The sequence below is a fragment of the Amblyraja radiata genome, chromosome 25 (genome assembly GCF_010909765.2).
Source record: "Amblyraja radiata isolate CabotCenter1 chromosome 25, sAmbRad1.1.pri, whole genome shotgun sequence".
Taxonomy (NCBI): Eukaryota; Metazoa; Chordata; class Chondrichthyes; order Rajiformes; family Rajidae; genus Amblyraja; species Amblyraja radiata.
Genome location: NC_045980.1, coordinates 34,582,475 through 34,601,067, shown reverse-complemented (window position 1 = coordinate 34,601,067; position 18,593 = coordinate 34,582,475). Strand labels below are relative to the sequence as shown.

General features: G+C 50.3%; 1 protein-coding gene across 2 annotated transcripts in view; it reads left to right on the top strand.

Moving 5' to 3' along the window:
• pi4ka (phosphatidylinositol 4-kinase alpha) overlaps positions 1-18,593 on the top strand; it is a 122,486-nt gene that overhangs the window by 94,560 nt on the left and 9,333 nt on the right. For both annotated transcript variants that reach the window (XM_033043823.1, XM_033043824.1), the window contains exons 40-49: positions 448-538; positions 5,111-5,278; positions 6,177-6,230; positions 7,095-7,215; positions 8,371-8,500; positions 11,617-11,687; positions 12,203-12,275; positions 14,601-14,671; positions 16,296-16,402; positions 17,992-18,096. In XM_033043823.1, coding sequence (XP_032899714.1) covers positions 448-538; positions 5,111-5,278; positions 6,177-6,230; positions 7,095-7,215; positions 8,371-8,500; positions 11,617-11,687; positions 12,203-12,275; positions 14,601-14,671; positions 16,296-16,402; positions 17,992-18,096 — 991 coding nt within the window. The remainder of the gene's footprint in view (positions 1-447; positions 539-5,110; positions 5,279-6,176; positions 6,231-7,094; positions 7,216-8,370; positions 8,501-11,616; positions 11,688-12,202; positions 12,276-14,600; positions 14,672-16,295; positions 16,403-17,991; positions 18,097-18,593) is intronic.

Below are 18,593 nucleotides of genomic sequence, written 5' to 3'. Positions count from 1 at the left end.
TTTAGAAAGGAGATGAGGAGGAATTTATTTAGTCGGAGGGTGGTGAATCTGTGGAATTCATTGCCACAGACGGCTGTGGAGGCCAAGTCAGGGGATATTTTTTAAGGCAGAGATTGACAGATTCTTGATTAGTACGGGTGTCAGGGGTTCTGGGGAGAAGGCAGGAGAATGGGGTTGAGAGGGAAAGATAGATCAGCCATGATTGAATGGCGGAGCAGACTTGATGGGCCGAATGGCCTCATTCTGCTCCTTGAATCTATGAGCTTACCTGATTCTGTTGTACGAAGGTAGACAAAAATGCTGGAGAAACTCAGCGGGTCAGGCAGCATCTATGGAACGAAGGAATGGGTGGCGTTTCGGGTCGAGACGCTCCTTCAGACAGATTGTGTTGTACAATCAGCTACCGACAATTTACCCCGCCTTTGTGCAATGTTTTGTATCTGGCAGATTTAAAAACACAGAAGCCATCGGAGCCGAAGTGACCCGTCTGGTGAGACTGGACCCTGGAGCCGTCAGTGACGTCCCAGATGCCATACGGGTAAGAACATGGATGACTCGCTGCGCCACCTGCCTGCCTGCCTGCCACGCTAGAGGTTATTCGGCTTCTTGGCAAAGTGTTTTAAATGTACAGTTCTGGTCACTGCGCTATAGGAAGGAGAGAGAGAGAGAGAGCAGAAGAGATTCAAAGGATATTCTGCTTTATACCAAAGATAGACACGGGGTGACGCCTGTATGGTCGTGGGTAGTCGCCCAGAGAGTCGTACCTTTTTCTGGTCGCCGCTGGATTGAAAACCTCTGCCGACGGGTGCCGGCAAGTTGCAAGATGGTACAGCTGGCAGTGAAGAAAGCGAATGGCATGTTGGCCTTTGTAACAAGAGGAATCGAATATAGGAGCAAAGAGGTCCTTCTGCAGTTGTACAGAGCCCTAGTGAGACCACACCTGGAGTATTGTGTGCAGTTTTGGTCCCCTAATTTGAGGAAGGACATTCTTGCTATTGAGGGAGTGCAGCGTAGGTTTACAAGGCTAATTCCCGGGATGGCGGGACTGTCATATGCTGAGAGAATGGAGCGGCTGGGCTTGTACACTCTGGAGTTTAGAAGGATGAGAGGGAATCTTATTGAAACAAATAAGATTGTTACGGGCTTGGACACGCTAGAGGCAGGAAATATGTTCCCGATGTTGGGGGAGTCCAGAACCTGGGGCCACAGTTTAAGAATAAGGAGTAAGCCATTTAGAACGGAGATGAGGAAACACTTTTTCTCACAGAGAGTGGTGAGTCTGTGGAATTCTCTGCCTCAAAGGGCGGTGGAGGCAGGTTCTCTGGATGCTTTCAAGAGAGAGCTAGATAGGGCTCTTAAAAATAGCAGAGTCAGGGGATATGGGGAGAAGGCAGGAACGGGGTACTGATTGTGGATGATCAGCCATGATCACATTGAATGGCGGTGCTGGCTCGAAGGGCCGAATGGCCTACTCCTGCACCTATTGTCTATCGTCTAAGTCGCCGAAAAAATCACGTACGTGGGACAGGCCCTTAACTGTTCCAGAGATGAAGTCCAATGTCCGCAATGGGGTAGAGGTGAATCGGGCAGCACCCTCGCTTGTGGAAGCCCCTAAAATGGTGTCCGAGTGTGGCGACTCGCAGTGTGCTGGTGTCAGAGGAGGATTTACCCTCATCCAATAACTCAAAGGAATTGTAAAGAATTAGTTCTATAAATCGGTAATTCTCAGTATTATTAAAAAATATACTTTTTTTTTTTTTTTTTAAACGAGAAAATTGTCAGGTTTATTACAGACTGAAAATTGACTGCAGCGAATTGGAGATGAGGTCTCCGATAAATACAGATGTTAAAAGTGCCCCGAGCTTTTGATCGAAAAGTTTTCGTGTTGACCTGAGTTTGCAGGAGGTTCACCTTTTTGCACCTGTTTAATTGTGTGTTGCTGAACTTATATCAAAATGGTGGTCAGTTACCGCTGCACTCGGTACCTGACACAGCGGCGCAGCGGTAGAGTTGCTGCCTCACAGCACCACAGACCCGGGTTCGATCCTGACTACGGGTGCTGTCTGTACGGAGTTTGTACGTTCACCCTGTGACTGCCTGGGGTTTGCTCCCGTATTCCTAAGACGTGCAGGTTTGTAGGTTAATTGCCTTCTGTAAATTCAGGAGATTCAAGATTCAAGAGTAGACAAAAATGTTGGAGAAACTCAGCGGGTGCAGCAGCATCTATGGAGCGAAGGAAATAGGCAACGTTTCAAGACTGATTCCTGGGATGTCAGGACTTTCATAAGAAGAAAGACTGGATAGACTTGGCTTATACTCGCTAGAATTTAGGAGATTGAGAGGGGATCTTATAGAAACGTACAAAATTCTTATGGGGTTGGACAGGCTAGATGCAGGAAGATTGTTCCCGATGTTGGGGAAGTCCAGGACAAGGGGTCACAGCTTAAGGATAAGGGGGAAATCCTTTAGGACTGAGATGAGAAGAAACTTTTTCACACAAAGAGTGGTGAATCTCTGGAACTCTCTGCCACAGAGGGTAGTTGAGGCCACAGTTCATTGGCTATATTTAAGAGGGAGTTAGATGTGGCCCTTGTGGCTAAAGGGATCAGGGGGTATGGAGAGAAGGAAGGTACAGGATACTGAGTTGGATGATCAGCCATGATCATATTGAATGGCGGTGCAGGCTCGAAGGGCCGAATGGCCTACTCCTGCACCTATTTTCTATGTATCTATGTAAGAGAGTTTATTGTCATGTGTCCCAGATAGGACAATGACATTCTTGCTTTGCTTCAGCACCATAGAATATAGAAGGCATGAATACAGAACAGATCAGTGTGTCCAAATTGTGGCGAGTATGTGTAGGATAGTGTTTGCGTACAGGGATCGCTGGTTGGTGTGGACTCGGTGGGCCAAAGGGACCTGTTTCTGCGATACATCTCTAAATTAAACTCAACTAACTCATGATTTAAGTTAGTTTCTACCTACTAACCTACGCACTTGGTTAGATGGAAGGTTATGGTGGAAGATTTTCACCATCGTGGGTAATGAAAGCATTAAGGGCCTGTCCCACTTACATGATTTTTTCGGCGACTTAGTCTTGGGTCCCCATGGGTGTCTCCAGGGTGCTATTCCCTATGTGGAGTGGCGTGACTTTGTTTAACGTGGGGAGACTGGTGCACAGACAGCCACCCCATGGTCCTTGACAGATCTGGGTCAGGATCCAGTGGCATGGAGTCCAAGACGACCGCAGACCCTTTTCTGCCGCAGCCTTCATCCGCCTTCCCAGCCCGTTGTGACGCTCCACTAAGGTCAGCCGTCGTCCTCCGCCTGTTCCACCGTTGAGGTCTTGGTTGGATTGGCTCTTTGTCAGGGACCTCCCCCTCGACCTTACCGCCATGGGTGGCCCTACCAGGAGCACAGCCCCAGACGGCATCGCTCTCAGGATCTCAGGTCCACACAAGCTCCAGTTTAAATTCCATTTGGAATATTTTGGAGGACCAAGAAACCAAGAACCAAGAACCAAGCTTCTCCACCACGACAAGGTGACAATCCACGGAGAAGATATTGTAAATAAGCTGAAGGAAATATAAATAACGATGCCAGTTGTTTACGTCTCATCTGTTACTCTTGCTGCTCTTAATAATACCGGATCATTAAGCTCCATCACGAGCATTTTCCAAGTCATTGACACTGTTTTTTTTCTGTGCTAATGGGCGAGTTTGTTTGCCTGAGCTGCTGCTGATGTATTTAGCTCCTGGGATGTAAGAATCCCTGTGGTGTGTGAGCGGATATGCTGTTCAGTTAGGACGGCATGAATCTGATTGCACATTTAGGGATGCATCTGACAGACTGAGGTGAAGAAGATAGACACGAGATGGTGGAGTAACTCAGCAGGACAGGCAGCGTCTCCAGATAGGAGGAATGAATGGGTGACAATAGACAATTGGTGCAGGAGTAGGCCCTTCGGCCCTTCAAGCCAGCACCGCCATTCAACGTGATCATGGCTGATCATCCCCAATCAGTACCCCGTTCCTGCCTTCTCCCCATATCCCCTGACTCCGCTATCTATAAGAGCCCTATCTAGCTCTCTCTTGAAAGTATCCAGAGAACCGGCCTCCACGGCCCTCTGAGGCAGAGAATTCCACAGACTCACCACTCTCTACAGCGCGGAAACAGGCCCTTCGTCCCACCGAGTCCCAGCTGCCCAGCGATCCCCGCACACTAGCACTATCCTACACACGCTGGGATCAGTTCACAATTTTACCGAAGCAAATTAACCCACAAACCTGCACGTCGTTGGAGTGGGGGGAGGGGGGGGGGGAATCCCGGAGCACCCGGAGAAACCCCACACAGGTCACGGGGAGAAGGTGCAAATTCCGTACAGACAGCGCCCGGGGGTGGGGGTGGGGGGGGGGGGTCGAACCTGGGTCTCCGCCGCTGTTTCTTCTTTTGTGTCCATCCTCCATGTTTCAAATGTTGACCTCGCTGCCATCGTCCGTCCTGAAAAGGGCGCAAGCTTCCGGCGACAATCAGTGGGAGCCATCACTTGTTGCAGTAGATGGTGGTGGTGGCAGAATTAGCTGGGGATACGTCCCAGCCCTGCGACGTGGACGCTTCTACTGTGGTGCAACTCTGGCGCTGTGAGGCTGCAACTCTGGCGCTGCGAGGCTGCAACTCTGGCGCAGTGAGGCTGCAACTCTGGTGCTGTGAGGCTGCAACTCTGGTGCTGCAAGGCTGCAACTCTGGCGCTGTGAGGCTGCAACTCTGGCGCTGTGAGGCTGCAACTCTGGCGCTGTGAGGCTGCAACTCTGGCGCTGTGAGGCTGCAACTCTGGCGCTGCGAGGCTGCAACTCTGGCGCTGCAAGGCTGCAACTCTGGCGCTGTGAGGCTGCAACTCTGGAGCTGTGAGGCTGCAACTCTGGCGCTGTGAGGCTGCAACTCGAGCTGTGAGGCTGCAACTCTGGCGCTGTGAGGCTGCAACTCTGGTGCTGTGAGGCTGCAACTCTGGCGGTGTGAGGCTGCAACTCTGGTGCTGTGAGGCTGCAACTCTGCCGCTGCGCCACCATGCGGCTCTGTATTGTGTGCTAATGTGTGTGTGTTTGATCTGCAGCATCTGGTCACCTGGCACACCATCGACGCGGATGCTCCGGAGCTGAGCCACATTCTGTGCTGGGCGCCCACCGATCCACCCACAGCCCTCTCTTACTTCTCCAGCTTGTACCCACCGCACCCGCTGACTGCACAGTACGCCGTGAAGGTGCTGCACTCCTTCCCTCCGGTAAGGCCCCGCGCGCCACGCCACGGCTCGTAAACGGGAAGGCACCGACCACTCTCTGTCTAAAAGAAATATATAGTGTTAGTGTACGGTGTGCTCGCCGGTCAGCGCGGACCAGTCTTGGTTAGTGCCGGTGTCGGGGGGTCACGAGGAGAATGGGGTTGAGAGGGAGAGATAGATCGGCCGTGCTTGAATGGCGGAGTAGACCTGATGAGCCGAATGGCCTAATTCTGTTCCGACAACTTATGAACACGTGCAGAAGACTTAAAACCATCAGCTGCCTCCTTGCGGTAAATGCTTCTCCCTGTTGCCTGTCTTCCCAGCTCCCTTTTGCGTTCACTGTTTAGCTTCCACACTCGGCTCTGAGGGGCACTCGCACCCACAACGTGAATCATTCATTTCACTTCACAGTTGCCGTTGTGTGTTTCCGGTCGTCCAACATTCACGGCTGGGATGGAGGGCGATCGATGCAAGGAAAGGAAGGAGTTTTTTTTTTTAAGGGAAATGATTGAACGGCACGGTGGCGCAGCGGTAGAGTCACGGCCTCACAGCGCCAGAAGCCTAGGGTTCGATCCTGGCCACGGGTGCTGTCTGTGACATTCTCCCCGTGACCGCGTGGGTTTTCTCCGGGCGCTCCGGTTTCCTCCCGCACTCCAAAGGCGTGCATGTTTGTAGGATAATTGGCTTTGTATAAATGTAAATTGTCCCCAGTGTGTGTAGGGTGGTGTTAGTGTGCGGGGATCGCTGGTCGGCAAGGACTCGATGGGCTGAAGGGCCTGTTTCTCTGCGCTGTATCTCTAAACTAAAATATGAATTTCACGTTTAAAGAAAGATACATTTCTCGCAATTGTGCTTTTGAACAGATTTGCCAACTTTTGATTCATATAATTTCTTCCGACAGGATGCTATTCTCTTCTACATTCCACAAATTGTCCAAGCTCTCAGATACGACAAGGTAAGGAACATGTGGGATTAATTTAATGTCAGGCAAACGGCAGTGGATGTTTCTAGTGTACACTGGAGTTTTGTTTAGGGGGGAACTGCAGATGCTGGATTAAACCGAAGATGGACACAAGCTCATCCACCATTTTGTGTCGATCTCTGGTGTTTTGTTTGCAAGGTGGAACCAAACTGCGGAGAAACTGATCGGAATGGTGTTCCGCAGAGTTGAATCTGTGCATTGGCAAATCGTGAGATGCTTTCAGTTGCATTCGGAATGCAATGCATTGACTCATACAAGGTTTATTGTGGCCAAACAAGCTGTCTGTTCCATCTTTGCCTTGAGCTGTCCAACATGGAAGTGCAGTGTAGGTTCACCAGGTTAATTCCCGGGATGGCGGGACTGACATATGTTGAGAGAATGAAGCAGCTGGGCTTGTACACTCTAGAATTTAGAAAGACGAGAGGGGATCTTATTGAAACGTATAAGATTATTAAGGGTTTGCACACGCTAGAGTCAGGAAACATGTTCCCGATGTTGGGGGAGTCCAGAACCAGGGGCCACAGTTTAAGAATAAGGGGTAAGCCATTTAGAACGGAGACGAGGAAACACTTTTTCTCACAGAGAGTTGTGAGTCTGTGGAGTTCTCTGCCTCAGAGGGCGGTGGAGGCAGGTTCTCTGGATACTTTCAAGAGAGAGCTGGATAGGGCTCTTAAAGATAGCGGAGTCAGGGGATATGGGGAGAAGGCAGGAACGGGGTACTGATTGGGGATGATCAGCCATGATCACATTGAATGGCGGTGCTGGCTCGAAGGGCCGAATGGCCTACTCCTGCACCTATTGTCTATTGTCACTGGTGTTGTTTATGAAACTTTGCAGATGGGTTACGTCAGGGAATACATCTTGTGCGCTGCAGCCAAGTCACAGCTTTTAGGTCACCAATTTATTTGGAACATGAAGACCAACATATTCACGGACGAGGAGGGGAACCATAAAGACCGTAAGTACCGACCCTGTCGTACTGTATAGAGGGACATGGTTGCTGAGCCAATTGTACTTTGCCATGTTGACAATTTATATATTTGTGTATTTCCACGCTGGCAAAATGTTTGTTGAATTCCCCACCATCGATCCTTTTGATGGTAACCAATGATCAGGTATTTAAGGGCCAGTCCCACTTGCCGATTGTTTTCGGCTACTGCCGGCGTCATTATCAGTGTCGCCAATAGATTTTGAACGTATATTTCAAAATCCAGTGGCGACAAAAAAAATGTGGCGACACTCGGAAAAACGCCGCTCGTCAAAACGCCGTCACGCCCAGAATTTTTCGGTGACCTGGTACGTCAGTCGATGATGCCGGCGGTCGCCGATAAAAAAACCGGCCAAGTGGGACAGGCCCTTTAGTTGCCCTGTTGTACAAATCCCGTGCCCACTAAGGTGGGTCACAGTCGGGTATACTGCCTTCTGCCTCTTGGCCTCGCAACACGTTTCCACAATCGTTACCCAGTGGCTCAGCGGTAGAGTTGCCGCCTCACCCGGGTTCGATCCCGACTACGGGTGCTGCCTGTACGGAGTTTGTACATTCTCCCCGTGACCGACCGCCTGGGTTTGCTCCAGGAGCTCCAGTTTCATAGAGTCATACAGCTTCGGCTCAGCTAGCCCACACCGAACAGCACGTCCCATCTACGCAAGTCCTACCTGCCTGCGTTTGGCCCATATCCTTCTAAGCCTGTCCTATTTATGTACCTGTATCATTGTCTCTTAAACGTCGCAAAATGTGGCAATAGTACCTGCCGCCATTATCTCCTCAGGCAGCTCGTTCCATACACCCACCATCCTTTGTGTAAAAATGTTACCCACCAGGTTGTGTCTGCCAGGTTCCTAATAACTCTTTCCTTAAACCTATGTCCTCTGGTTCTCGATTCCCCTCCTCTGTGCGTCTACCCGATCTATTCCACTCACGATTTTATACACCTCTATAAGATCACCCCTCGTCTTCCTGCGCCCCAAGCAATAAAATCCCAGCCTGCTCAACCTCTCCCCGTAGCTCAGGCCCCTCGAGTCCCGGCAACATCCCCGCAAATCCTCTTTGCACGGGTGAGGTTTCGGGGTCGAGACCCTTCTTCAGATGATTGACGTGTTATTTTGTTGCCAGCTGATATTGGTGATTTACTGGAGCAACTGATCGAGGAGATCACTGTGTCGCTGTCCGGGCCGGCCAAGGACTTCTACCAACGAGAGTACGACTTCTTCAGCAAGATCACGAATGTCTCTGCCATCATCAAGTAAGGCAATGTTGTCTAAATCTCTTAATCACTGTGAATCGAATATAGGAGCAGAGAGGTCCTTCTGCTGTTGTACAGAGCCCTAGTGAGACCACACCTGGAGTATTGTGTGCAGTTTTGGTCCCCTAATTTGAGGAAGGACATTCTTGCTATTGAGGGAGTGCAGTGTAGGTTTACAAGGTTGATTCCCGGGATGGCGGGACTGTCATATGCTGAGAGAATGGAGCAGCTGGGCTTGCACCCTCTGGAGTTTAGAAGGATGAGGGGGATCTCATTGAAACATATAAGATTGTTAAGGGTTTCGACACGCTAGAGGCAGGAAACATGTTCCCGATGTTGGGGGAGTCCAGAACCAGGGGCCACAGTTTAAGAATAAGGAGTAAGCCATTTAGAACGGAGATGATCTGGGAATAACTGTGCACAGTTCCATGAAAGTGGAATCTCATGTAGATAGGGTGGTAAAGAAAGCTTTTGGTGTGCTGGCCTTTATAAATCAGAGCATTGAGTATAGAAGTTGGGATGTAATGTTAAAATTGTACAAGGCATTGGTGAGGCCAATTCTGGAGTATGGTGTACAATTTTGGTCGCCTAATTATAGGAAGGATGTCAACAAAATAGAGAGAGTACAGAGGAGATTTACTAGAATGTTGCCTGGGTTTCAGCAACTAAGTTACAGAGAAAGGTTGAACAAGTTAGGGCTTTATTCTTTGGAGCGCAGAAGGTTAAGGGGGGACTTGATAGAGGTTTTTAAAATGATGAGAGGGATAGACAGAGTTGACGTGGAAAAGCTTTTCCCACTGAGAGTAGGGAAGATTCAAACAAGGGGACATGACTTGAGAATTAAGGGACTGAAGTTTAGGGGTAACATGAGGGGGAACTTCTTTACTCAGAGAGTGGTAGCTGTGTGGAATGAGCTTCCAGTGAAGGTGGTGGAGGCAGGTTCGTTTTTATCATTTAAAAATAAATTGGATAGTTATATGGATGGGAAAGGAATGGAGGGTTATGGTCTGAGCGCAGGTATATGGGACTAGGGGAGATTATGTGTTCGGCACGGACTAGAGGGGTCGAGATGGCCTGTTTCCGTGCTGTAATTGTTATATGGTTATTATATGGTTATATGAGTAAACACTTTTTCTCACAGAGAGTGGTGAGTCTGTGGAGTTCTCTGCCTCAGAGGGCGGTGGAGGCCGGTTCTCTGGACACTTTCAAGAGAGAGCTAGATAGGGCTCTTAAAAATAGCGGAGTCAGAGGATATGGGGAGAAGGCAGGAACGGGGTACTGATTGTGGATGATCAGCCATGATCACATTGAATGGCGGTGCTGGCTCGTAGGGCCTACTCCTGTACCTATTGTCTATTGTCTTCCTTCTTCTGAGGAAGGGTCTCAACCCGAAACGTCACCATTTCCTTCACTCCATAGATGCTGCCTCACCCGCTGAGTTTCTCCAGCATTTTTATCTACTTTCGATTTTTCCAGCATCTGCAGTTCCTTCTTAAACACATCGTTTCACACGGTGACCAACAAGGAGTGTGGTTGGGTGGTGTAATAAGTGAAGTCAAAACACAGCTGCAGCAGTGAATGAAAGGGCGGGTGTAGGCTACACAATGCCCTGAAGCCAATTGATCAATCATGGCTGACATCAGCCTGAAAATATGTTGGCTGCTTGCCCTATCTGCCTTGGCATTGCCAGCAGATCTACCAAAGCAGAGGGAAATGTCACCTATCCATGTTCTCTGCAACTTTATCCACAATCTGGTAGAAACATAGAAAATAGGTGCCATTCCGCCCTTCGAGCCAGCACCGCCACTCAATATGATCACGGCTGATCATCCACAATCAGTACCCCGTTCCTGCCTTCTCCCCATATCCCTTGATTCCGTTAGCCCTAAGAGCTACAGTATGTCTAGCTCTCCCTTGAATACATCCAGTGAATTGGCCTCCACTGCCTTCTGTGGCAGAGAATTCCACCCTCCTGTGGCAAGGGAGTGTAGTTTATTGTCACGTGTAGCGAGGTACAGTGAAAAGCTTTTTGTTGCGTGCTAACCAGTCAGCGGAAAGACAACACATGATTACAATCGAGCCGTTCCCAGTGTACAGATACATGATAGGGGAATAATGCGTCGTGCAAGGTAAAGGCTGGTAAAGCCCGATCAAGGATAGTCCGAGGGTCTCCAATGAGGTAGATAGTAGCTCAGGACCGCTCTCTGGTTGTGGTAGGATGGTTCAGTTGCCTGATAACAGCTGGGAAGAAACTGTCCCTGAATCTGGAGGTGTGCGTTTTCACACTTCTTTGCATTAGTCAGGAGAGGATTAAGATTCTTCTACAGGGCCTGTCCCACTTACGCGATATTTTTCGGTGACTGCCGGCACTCGTCATAGTCGCGGCAGGTCGCCACAAATGTTCAACATGTTGAAAATCCAGCGGCGACCAGAACAAGTCCGACTCTTTGGGCGACTACTCACAACCATACAGGCGTCACCCCGTGACATGTCTCTCTCTCCCTCTCCCTTTCCCCATTCCCCTTTCTCCTCTCCCCTCCCCCCCTCTCACCCACTCTCCCCCTCACCCACTCTCCCCCTCACCCTCTCTCCCCCTCTCGCCCTCTCCCCCTCTCTCCCACTCGCCCTCCCCCTCTCTCCCACTCTCTCCCCCCTCTCTCCCACTCCCCCTCTCTCCCCCTCACCCTCTCTCCCCCTCACCCCCTCTCCCCCTCACCCTCTCTCCCCCTCTCCCTCTCACCCCCTCTCTCCCTCTCTCCCACTCCCTCTCTCCCACTCGCCCCCTCTCTCCCTCTCCCCCTCTCTCCCCCTCTCCCTCTCTCCCCCTCACACTCCCTCTCCCCCTCTCTCCCCCTCTCTCCCCCTCACCCTCTCTCCCCTCACCCTCTCTCCCTCTCCCCCTCACCCTCTCTCCCCCTCACCCTCTCCCACTCTCCCACTCTCCCACTCTCCCACTCTCCCCTTCTCCCTCCCTCCCACTCCCCCTCTCCCACTCTCCCACTCTCCCCCTCTCCCCCCCCCCCCCCCTTGTGTATGGGTACCAGTAAGTTGCAGGGCAGAGTGCAGAGGGATGCATTGCCCACTGAGACCGTAACCGACTGCCCCTTTGTCTTTAGGCCCTACCCTAAAGGAGAAGAGAGGAAGAAAGCTTGTCTGAAGGCCTTGTCTGAGGTTAAAGTCCAGCCTGGTAAGAGACAGTCTTCTCTCGTTAACTTCCCATTGAAGTCGGTATCGTTATTCATTGTCTACGTCATCATCTTAAAAGTTGGGACCAAAGTTGTGGTCGTTTCGACCAAAAGTCTAAAGTGTGGCACTGATTTATTTCTCCTCCAATGATAAATATGCAACCGTGTATGTACGGTGGCGCAGCGGTAGAGTTGCTGCCTCACAGCGCCAGAGACCCGGGTTCCATCCCGACCACGGGCGCTGTCTGTGCGGAGTTTGCACATTCTCTCTCTCTCCCCGTGACCCGCGTGGGTTTTCTCCGGGTGCTCCGGTTTCCTCCCACACTCCGAAGACGTGCGGGTTTGTAGGTCAATTGGCTTGGTGTAAATTGTAAATTGTCCCTGGTGCATGTGGGACAGTGGGGGATCGCTGGTCGGCACGGACTGGGTGGGCCGAAGGGCCTGTTTCAGCTCTGGATCTCTGAACTAAACTCGTGCAATAATTGGAGAAGGATCACGAGCTACTTCTTGCTTTCAGGCTGCTACCTGCCCAGTAACCCAGAAGCATTCGTGTTAGACATCGACTACAAGTCAGGAACACCCATGCAAAGGTGAGTGTGGCCTTTACATTCACAGCTCCAATCAGCCTTTCCTGTTATTCATTTGCAAAAAAAAAATTTGATGTAGCAAATGTAATATTTTGATTACTCGTGAGTCAATAGACAATAGGTGCAGGAGTAGGTCATTCGGCCCTTCGAGCCAGCACCGCCATTCAATGTGATCATGGCTGATCATCCACAATCAGTACCCCGTTCCTGCCTTCCCCCCAAATCCCCTGACTCCACTATCTTTAAGAGCCCTATCTAGCTCTCTCTTGAAAGCATCCAGAGAACCTGCCTCCACCGCCCTCTGAGGCAGAGAATTCCACAGACTCACCACTCTCTGTGAGAAAAAGTGTTTCCTCGTCTCCGTTCTAAATAGCTTACCCCTTATTCTTAAACTGTGTGGCCCCTGGTTCTGGACTCGACCCAACATCGGGAACATGTTTCCTGCCTCCAGCGTGTCCAAACCCTTAACAATCTTATATGTTTCAATGAGACGTCCTCTCATCCTTCTAAACTCCAGAGTGTACAAGCCCAGCCGCTCCATTCTCTCAGCATATGACAGTCCCGCCATCCCGGGAATCAACCTTGTAAACCTTCGTCTTTGTCCTTTCATTCTGTATGGGTTGCTTCTTGTGTATAAGGGGCGGGCATGGTGGCGCAGCGGTAGAGTTGCTGCCTCACAGCGCCAGAGACCCGGGTTCCATCCTGACTACGGGTGCTGTCTGTACGGAGTTTGTACGTTCTCCCCGTGACCACGTAGGTTTTCTCCGGGTGCACAAAATGCTGGAGTACCTCAGCGGGGCAGGCAGCATCTCTGGAGAGAAGGAACGGGTGACGTTTTGGGTTGAGACCCTTCTTCAGCCTTGCCTCTGCTGCAGAAAAAAAATAAATTAACATTAAATAAAATGGGGAGAAGGCAGGAACGGGGTACTGATTGTGGATGATCAGCCATGATCACATTGAATGGCGGTGCTGGCCAGAAGGGCCTACTCCTGCTATTGTCTATTATTATTGTCACCCATTCCTTCTCTCCAGATATGCTGCCCTTCCCGCTGAGTTACTCCAGCGTTTTGTGTCCACCTTCGATTTAAACCAGCGCCTGCAGTTCTTTCCTACACATTTTCTCCAGGTGCTCTGGCTTCCTCCCACACAACAAAGACGTGTGGGTTTGTAGGCTAATCCACTTTGGTAAATTGTCCCTGGTGTGTAGAATGCAAAACTGGGAAAACGTAGAACTGCTTTCGGGCCTAAATTTCTTCGCCTGGGTTTTCCCCAGGTGCTTGAGTTTCCTCCGACAATCCAAAGACGTACAGGTCTGTGGGTCGATTCAGTCTGAAGAGGGGTCTCGACCCGAAAAGTCACCTATTCCTTCTATCCGGTCCCACTGAGTTACTCCAACATTTCTTTGTCTATCCTTGGTTTAAACCAGCATCTGCAGTTCCTTCCTACAACAGGTTTGTAGGTTAATTGGCCTCGGTAAAATTGTAAATTTTCAATTTGTATACTTTCAAGAGAGAGCTAGATAGGGCTCTTAAAGACAGCGGAGTCAGGGGATATGGGGAGAAGGCAGGAACGGGGTACTGATTGTGGATGGTCAGCCGTGATCACATTGAATGGCGATGCTGGCTCGAAGGGCCGAATGGCCTACTCCTGCCCCTATTGTCTATTGTCTGTTGTCTAGTGTGTGTAGTATTAGTGTACGGGGTGATGGCTGGTCAGCGCGGGCTCAGTAGGCCGCTGGGCCCGTTTCTGCGCTGTGTCTCTGCAGTCAAGTTCAAGTGAGTTTATTGTCATGTGTCCATGTATAGGACAATGAAATTCTTGCTTTGCTTAAGCACACAGAAAATAGTAGGCATTTACTACAAAACAGATAAATGTGTCCATATACCATGATATAAATATATACACACATGAATAAATAAACTGGTAGTGCAAATAACAGAAAGTGGTTGCTAATAATCAGAGTTTTGTCCGAGCCAGGTTTAATAGCCTGATGGCTGAGGGGAAGTAGCTATTCCTGAACCTGGTTGTTGCAGTCTTCAGGCTCCTGTACCTTCTACCTGAAGGTAGCAGGGAGATGAGTGTGTGGCCAGGATGGTGTGGGTCTTTGATGACACTGCCAGCCTTTTTGAGGCAGCGACTGCGATAAATCCCCTCGATGGAAGGAAGGTCAGAGCCGATGATGGACTGGGCAGTGTTTACTACTTTTTGTAGTCTCTTCCTCTCCAGGGCGCTCAAATTGCCGAACCAAGCCACGATGCAATAGAGCATTGTTCTGTCTGCTGTCAGACAGCATGCTGTAAACGCACACGTATGTTTTTGTCCCCACAGTGCAGCTAAAGCTCCGTACTTGGCCAAGTTTAAAGTCAAGCGATGTGGAGTTGCCGAACTGGAAAAGGAAGGTGAGTAAAGACGTCACGCTCATTGTAAACGCTGCTTAATAGAGCGATGTAAGGTCAGCACGTTGATGCAGCGGGTAGAGCTGCTGCCGCCGCACAGCGCCAGGGACCCGCGTTCCATCCTGACCCTCCGGCTAAGTCTGTACGTGGAGTTTGAACGCTCTCCCCGGGACCTCGTGGGTTTCCTCCGGGCGCTCCGGTTTCCTCCCACAACCCCAGAGACGTGCGGGTTTGTAGGTCAATTGTTCCCCTGGTGTGGTGAGTGGATGAGAAAGTGGGATAGCATAGAACTGGTGATGGGTGGTCGGTGTGGACTCTTTGGGCCGAAGGGCCCGCTGCCGAGCTGTACCTCTAAACGAATAAACAAAACATAGCTCCACTGTGTGTCCTTAGTATTAAATGCTGCAGGCTAATCGGCACCTGTGGAAAATGATGCCCCCTTACTGTGTCGGGAGTGGGTGAGAAAGTGGGATGGCAGAACTCATGGGAACAGCGGGTGATCGATGGGCCGAAGGGCCTGTCTAATCTAATCCCAAAGCTATGTTTAGGCCGGGGCAAAGTCTGAAGGAGAGGTTTGGGCCAGGTCTTTCCACACAGAGGGTGGAGGGTGCGTTCAACTCCCTGCTGGAGATGGGGGCTACAATAATGGTGTTTAAGAAGCTTTTAAATAGGCAGGTTTAGTTCCGTTTAGTTTATTGTCACGCGTACCGAGCTACAGTGACAAGTTTTTGTTACGTGCTAACCAGTCAGCGGAAAGACAGTACATGATTACAATCGAGCCGCCCACAGTGTACAGATACATGATAAGGGAATAACAATAGACCATAGATGCAGGAGTAGGCCCCTGTCTCCGCTATTTTTAAGAGCCCTATCTAGCTCTCTTGAAAGCATCCGGAGAACCGGCCTCCACCCTCTGTGAGTCTGTGAGAATTCCACAGACTCACAACTCTGTGTGTGAAAAACTGTTTCCTCATCTCCGTTCTAAATGCCTTACCCCCTTATTCTTAAAACTGTGGCCCCTGGTTCTGGACTCCCCCAACATGGGGAACATGAAGGATATGGATTAGGTGCAGGCAGATGAGTGTGGTTTGTCTTGCCACCGTGTCCGGCACGGGCATTGTGGGCCGAAGGGCCTGTTCTGTGCCGTACAGTTCTGCCGTCCAATGCTGTAAACCTAATGGTAGCAGCTTAAACATTGAAACCACTGACCAGTGCTTTGATGAACGTCAAACTAAGATTATTAAGGGTTTGGACAGACTAGAGGCAGGAAACATGTTCCCGATGTTTGGGGGAGTCCAGAACCAGGGGCCACACACAGTTGAAGAATAAGGGGTAAGCCATTTAGAACGGAGACGAGGAAACACTTTTTCTCACAGAGAGTGGTGAGTGTGTGGAATTCTCTGCCTCAGAGGGCGGTGGAGGCAGGTTCTCTGGATGCTTTCAAGAGATAGGACTTAAAGATAGCGGAGTCAGGGGGGATATGGGGAGAAGGCAGGAACGGGGTACTGATTGGGGACGATCAGCCACGATCACATTGAATGGCGGTGCTGGCTCGAAGGGCCGAATGGCCTACTCCTGCACCTATTGTCTATTGTTGAAGAGTCGCGTGTATGGTTCTGGTTTGCAGGTCTCCGCCCCGGCTCTGAAGGTTCCGATGATGGTTCGAATGAGAAAGAATCCGAAAGAATTTACTGGCAGGCTGCCATCTTTAAAGTCGGCGATGACTGTCGGCAGGTAAACCCGTTCACCCTGCGTTCACTCCCGTACTTGTGCCGTGCGGGACAAATGATCACCTGCTCCGTGGGCTCCAAGCATTCCACACACAAACGTCGCTTAACATTGTGTGTGGCATCTGCCCCAACCTGAAAGCCCTGCTCAGTAACAACTTGCTCTTGTGACTCTGCTTCTGGTGGACAAAAATGCTGGAGGAACTCAGCGGGTGAGGCAGCATCTATGGAGCGAAGGAAATAGGCGACGTTTCGGGTCGAGACCCGTAAGGGTCTCGACCCGAAACGTCGCCTATTTCCTTCGCTCCATAGATGCCGCCTCACCCGCTGAGTTTCTCCACCTTAGGTCCTCAACCCTAAACGTCACCTATTCCTTCTCTCCATAGATGCCACCTCACCCGCTGAGTTTCTCCACCTTAAAGCCCCCTGTCCCACGGTACGAGTTCATTCCAAGAGCTCTCCCGAGTTTGCCCCGATTCGAACTCGGAGATTTACGCTAATGGCCGCTCGTCGGTACTCGGGGCTCTCGTGGACATTTTTCAACGTTGAAAAATCTTCACCAGTCTTCCCGTGCTTTACCTGCCGTTAGCGAGTCATCCCGAGTACCTGCCGTTAGCGCTAAGAGACGTCCCCGAGCTCCGACGTACCCGCTGCGTTCATTCCCCGTGCTTACCACGAGTTTGATTTTTTTTTTAAACTCGGGAGAGCTCTTGGAATGAATTTGTTCCGTGGGACAGGGCTATTAGGGTCTCGACCCGATACCTCACCTAATCCTTCCCTCCATAGACGCTGCCTCACCCGCTGAGTTTCTCCAGCATTTTTGTCTACCTTCGATTTTCCAGCATCTGCCGATCCTTCTTAAACACTCTGCTTCTGGTTGATGTTCTGGGCTTGTGCCCCGCGCCTTCACCAGGAAATTATTCACCAAATTCAACACCAAACCACCTGACATAAGGCATGAGGACGTTAGTCCGAAATGATACGATGGAACTTCATTCATCCCAGGAGGGAAATTGATCAAAACCCTTAATTCCCCATTTACTGGTGCCCTGACTCATTTGAATTTGAATTTGAATTTGATGTTTGATTCATGTTTATCCTCCTGACATTTCCCAATCACACTGATACTCTCTTTCTCTCCATTTACTAAAGATCACATTAAATGATGCCCTTCCCTAAGTTACCATAGACCGGGGCTCGCCCCTAATTCATGTCTCTTACTGATAATTCCATCACTGATTCTCTCTCTATCTCTTTATCTGTCTCTCTGCCTCCCTCTCTCTGCCTCTCTCTCTCTCTCTCTCTCTGCCTCTCTCTCTCTGCATTTCTCTCTCTGTCTCTCTGCCTCTCTCTCTCTCTCCCTGTCGCTGTCTTTCTCTCACTCTCTCTCTCTGCCTCCCTCTCTCTCTCTCTCGCCCTCTCTCCCTCCCTCCCTCTCTCTTTCTCCCTCTCCCTCTCCCTCTCCCTCCATACTTCACCCTGGTGTTTTTCTCCTGTACGTGTGGGTTGAATGACAATTGTTGAGGTGCGTGTGCAGGTGAGTTAGTTGTGCATGTGACGATGGTCCCCACTCTCTCTCTCTGTGTCTCTCCACAGGATATGTTGGCTTTGCAGATCATCGGTCTGTTCAAGAATATTATTCAGCTGGTGGGCTTGGACCTGTTTGTCTTTCCCTACAGAGTGGTGGCGACAGCTCCCGGGGTATGTTGGACTTTACTGCAAACTCAAGCGTAAACTAGGCGTGATCCAGTTACGTACACTGTCAGCAGTGCTGTCAGTAATGACCAGGCAATCGCTATTAGAGATGTAGCATGAAAACCCCATTTAATGATGCCCCCCCTCTAATTCCCCATCTCCCTCTCCTCTCCTCTCTCAATATATAACATTCTTAACCTACAAGGTTAATTCCCGGGATGGCGGGACTGTCATATGCTGAGAGAATGGAGCAGCTGGGCTTGTACACTCTGGAGTGTAGAAGGATGAGAGGGGATCTCATTGAAACATATAAGATTGTTTAGGGTTTGGACACGCTGGAGGCAGGAAACATGTTCCCGATGTTGGGTCGAGTCCAGAACCAGGGGCCACACAGTTTAAGAATAAGGGGTAAGCCATTTAGAACGGAGACGAGGAAACATTTTTCCACCCAGAGAGTTGTGAGTCTGTGGAATTCTCTGCCTCAGAGGGCGGTGGAGGCCGTT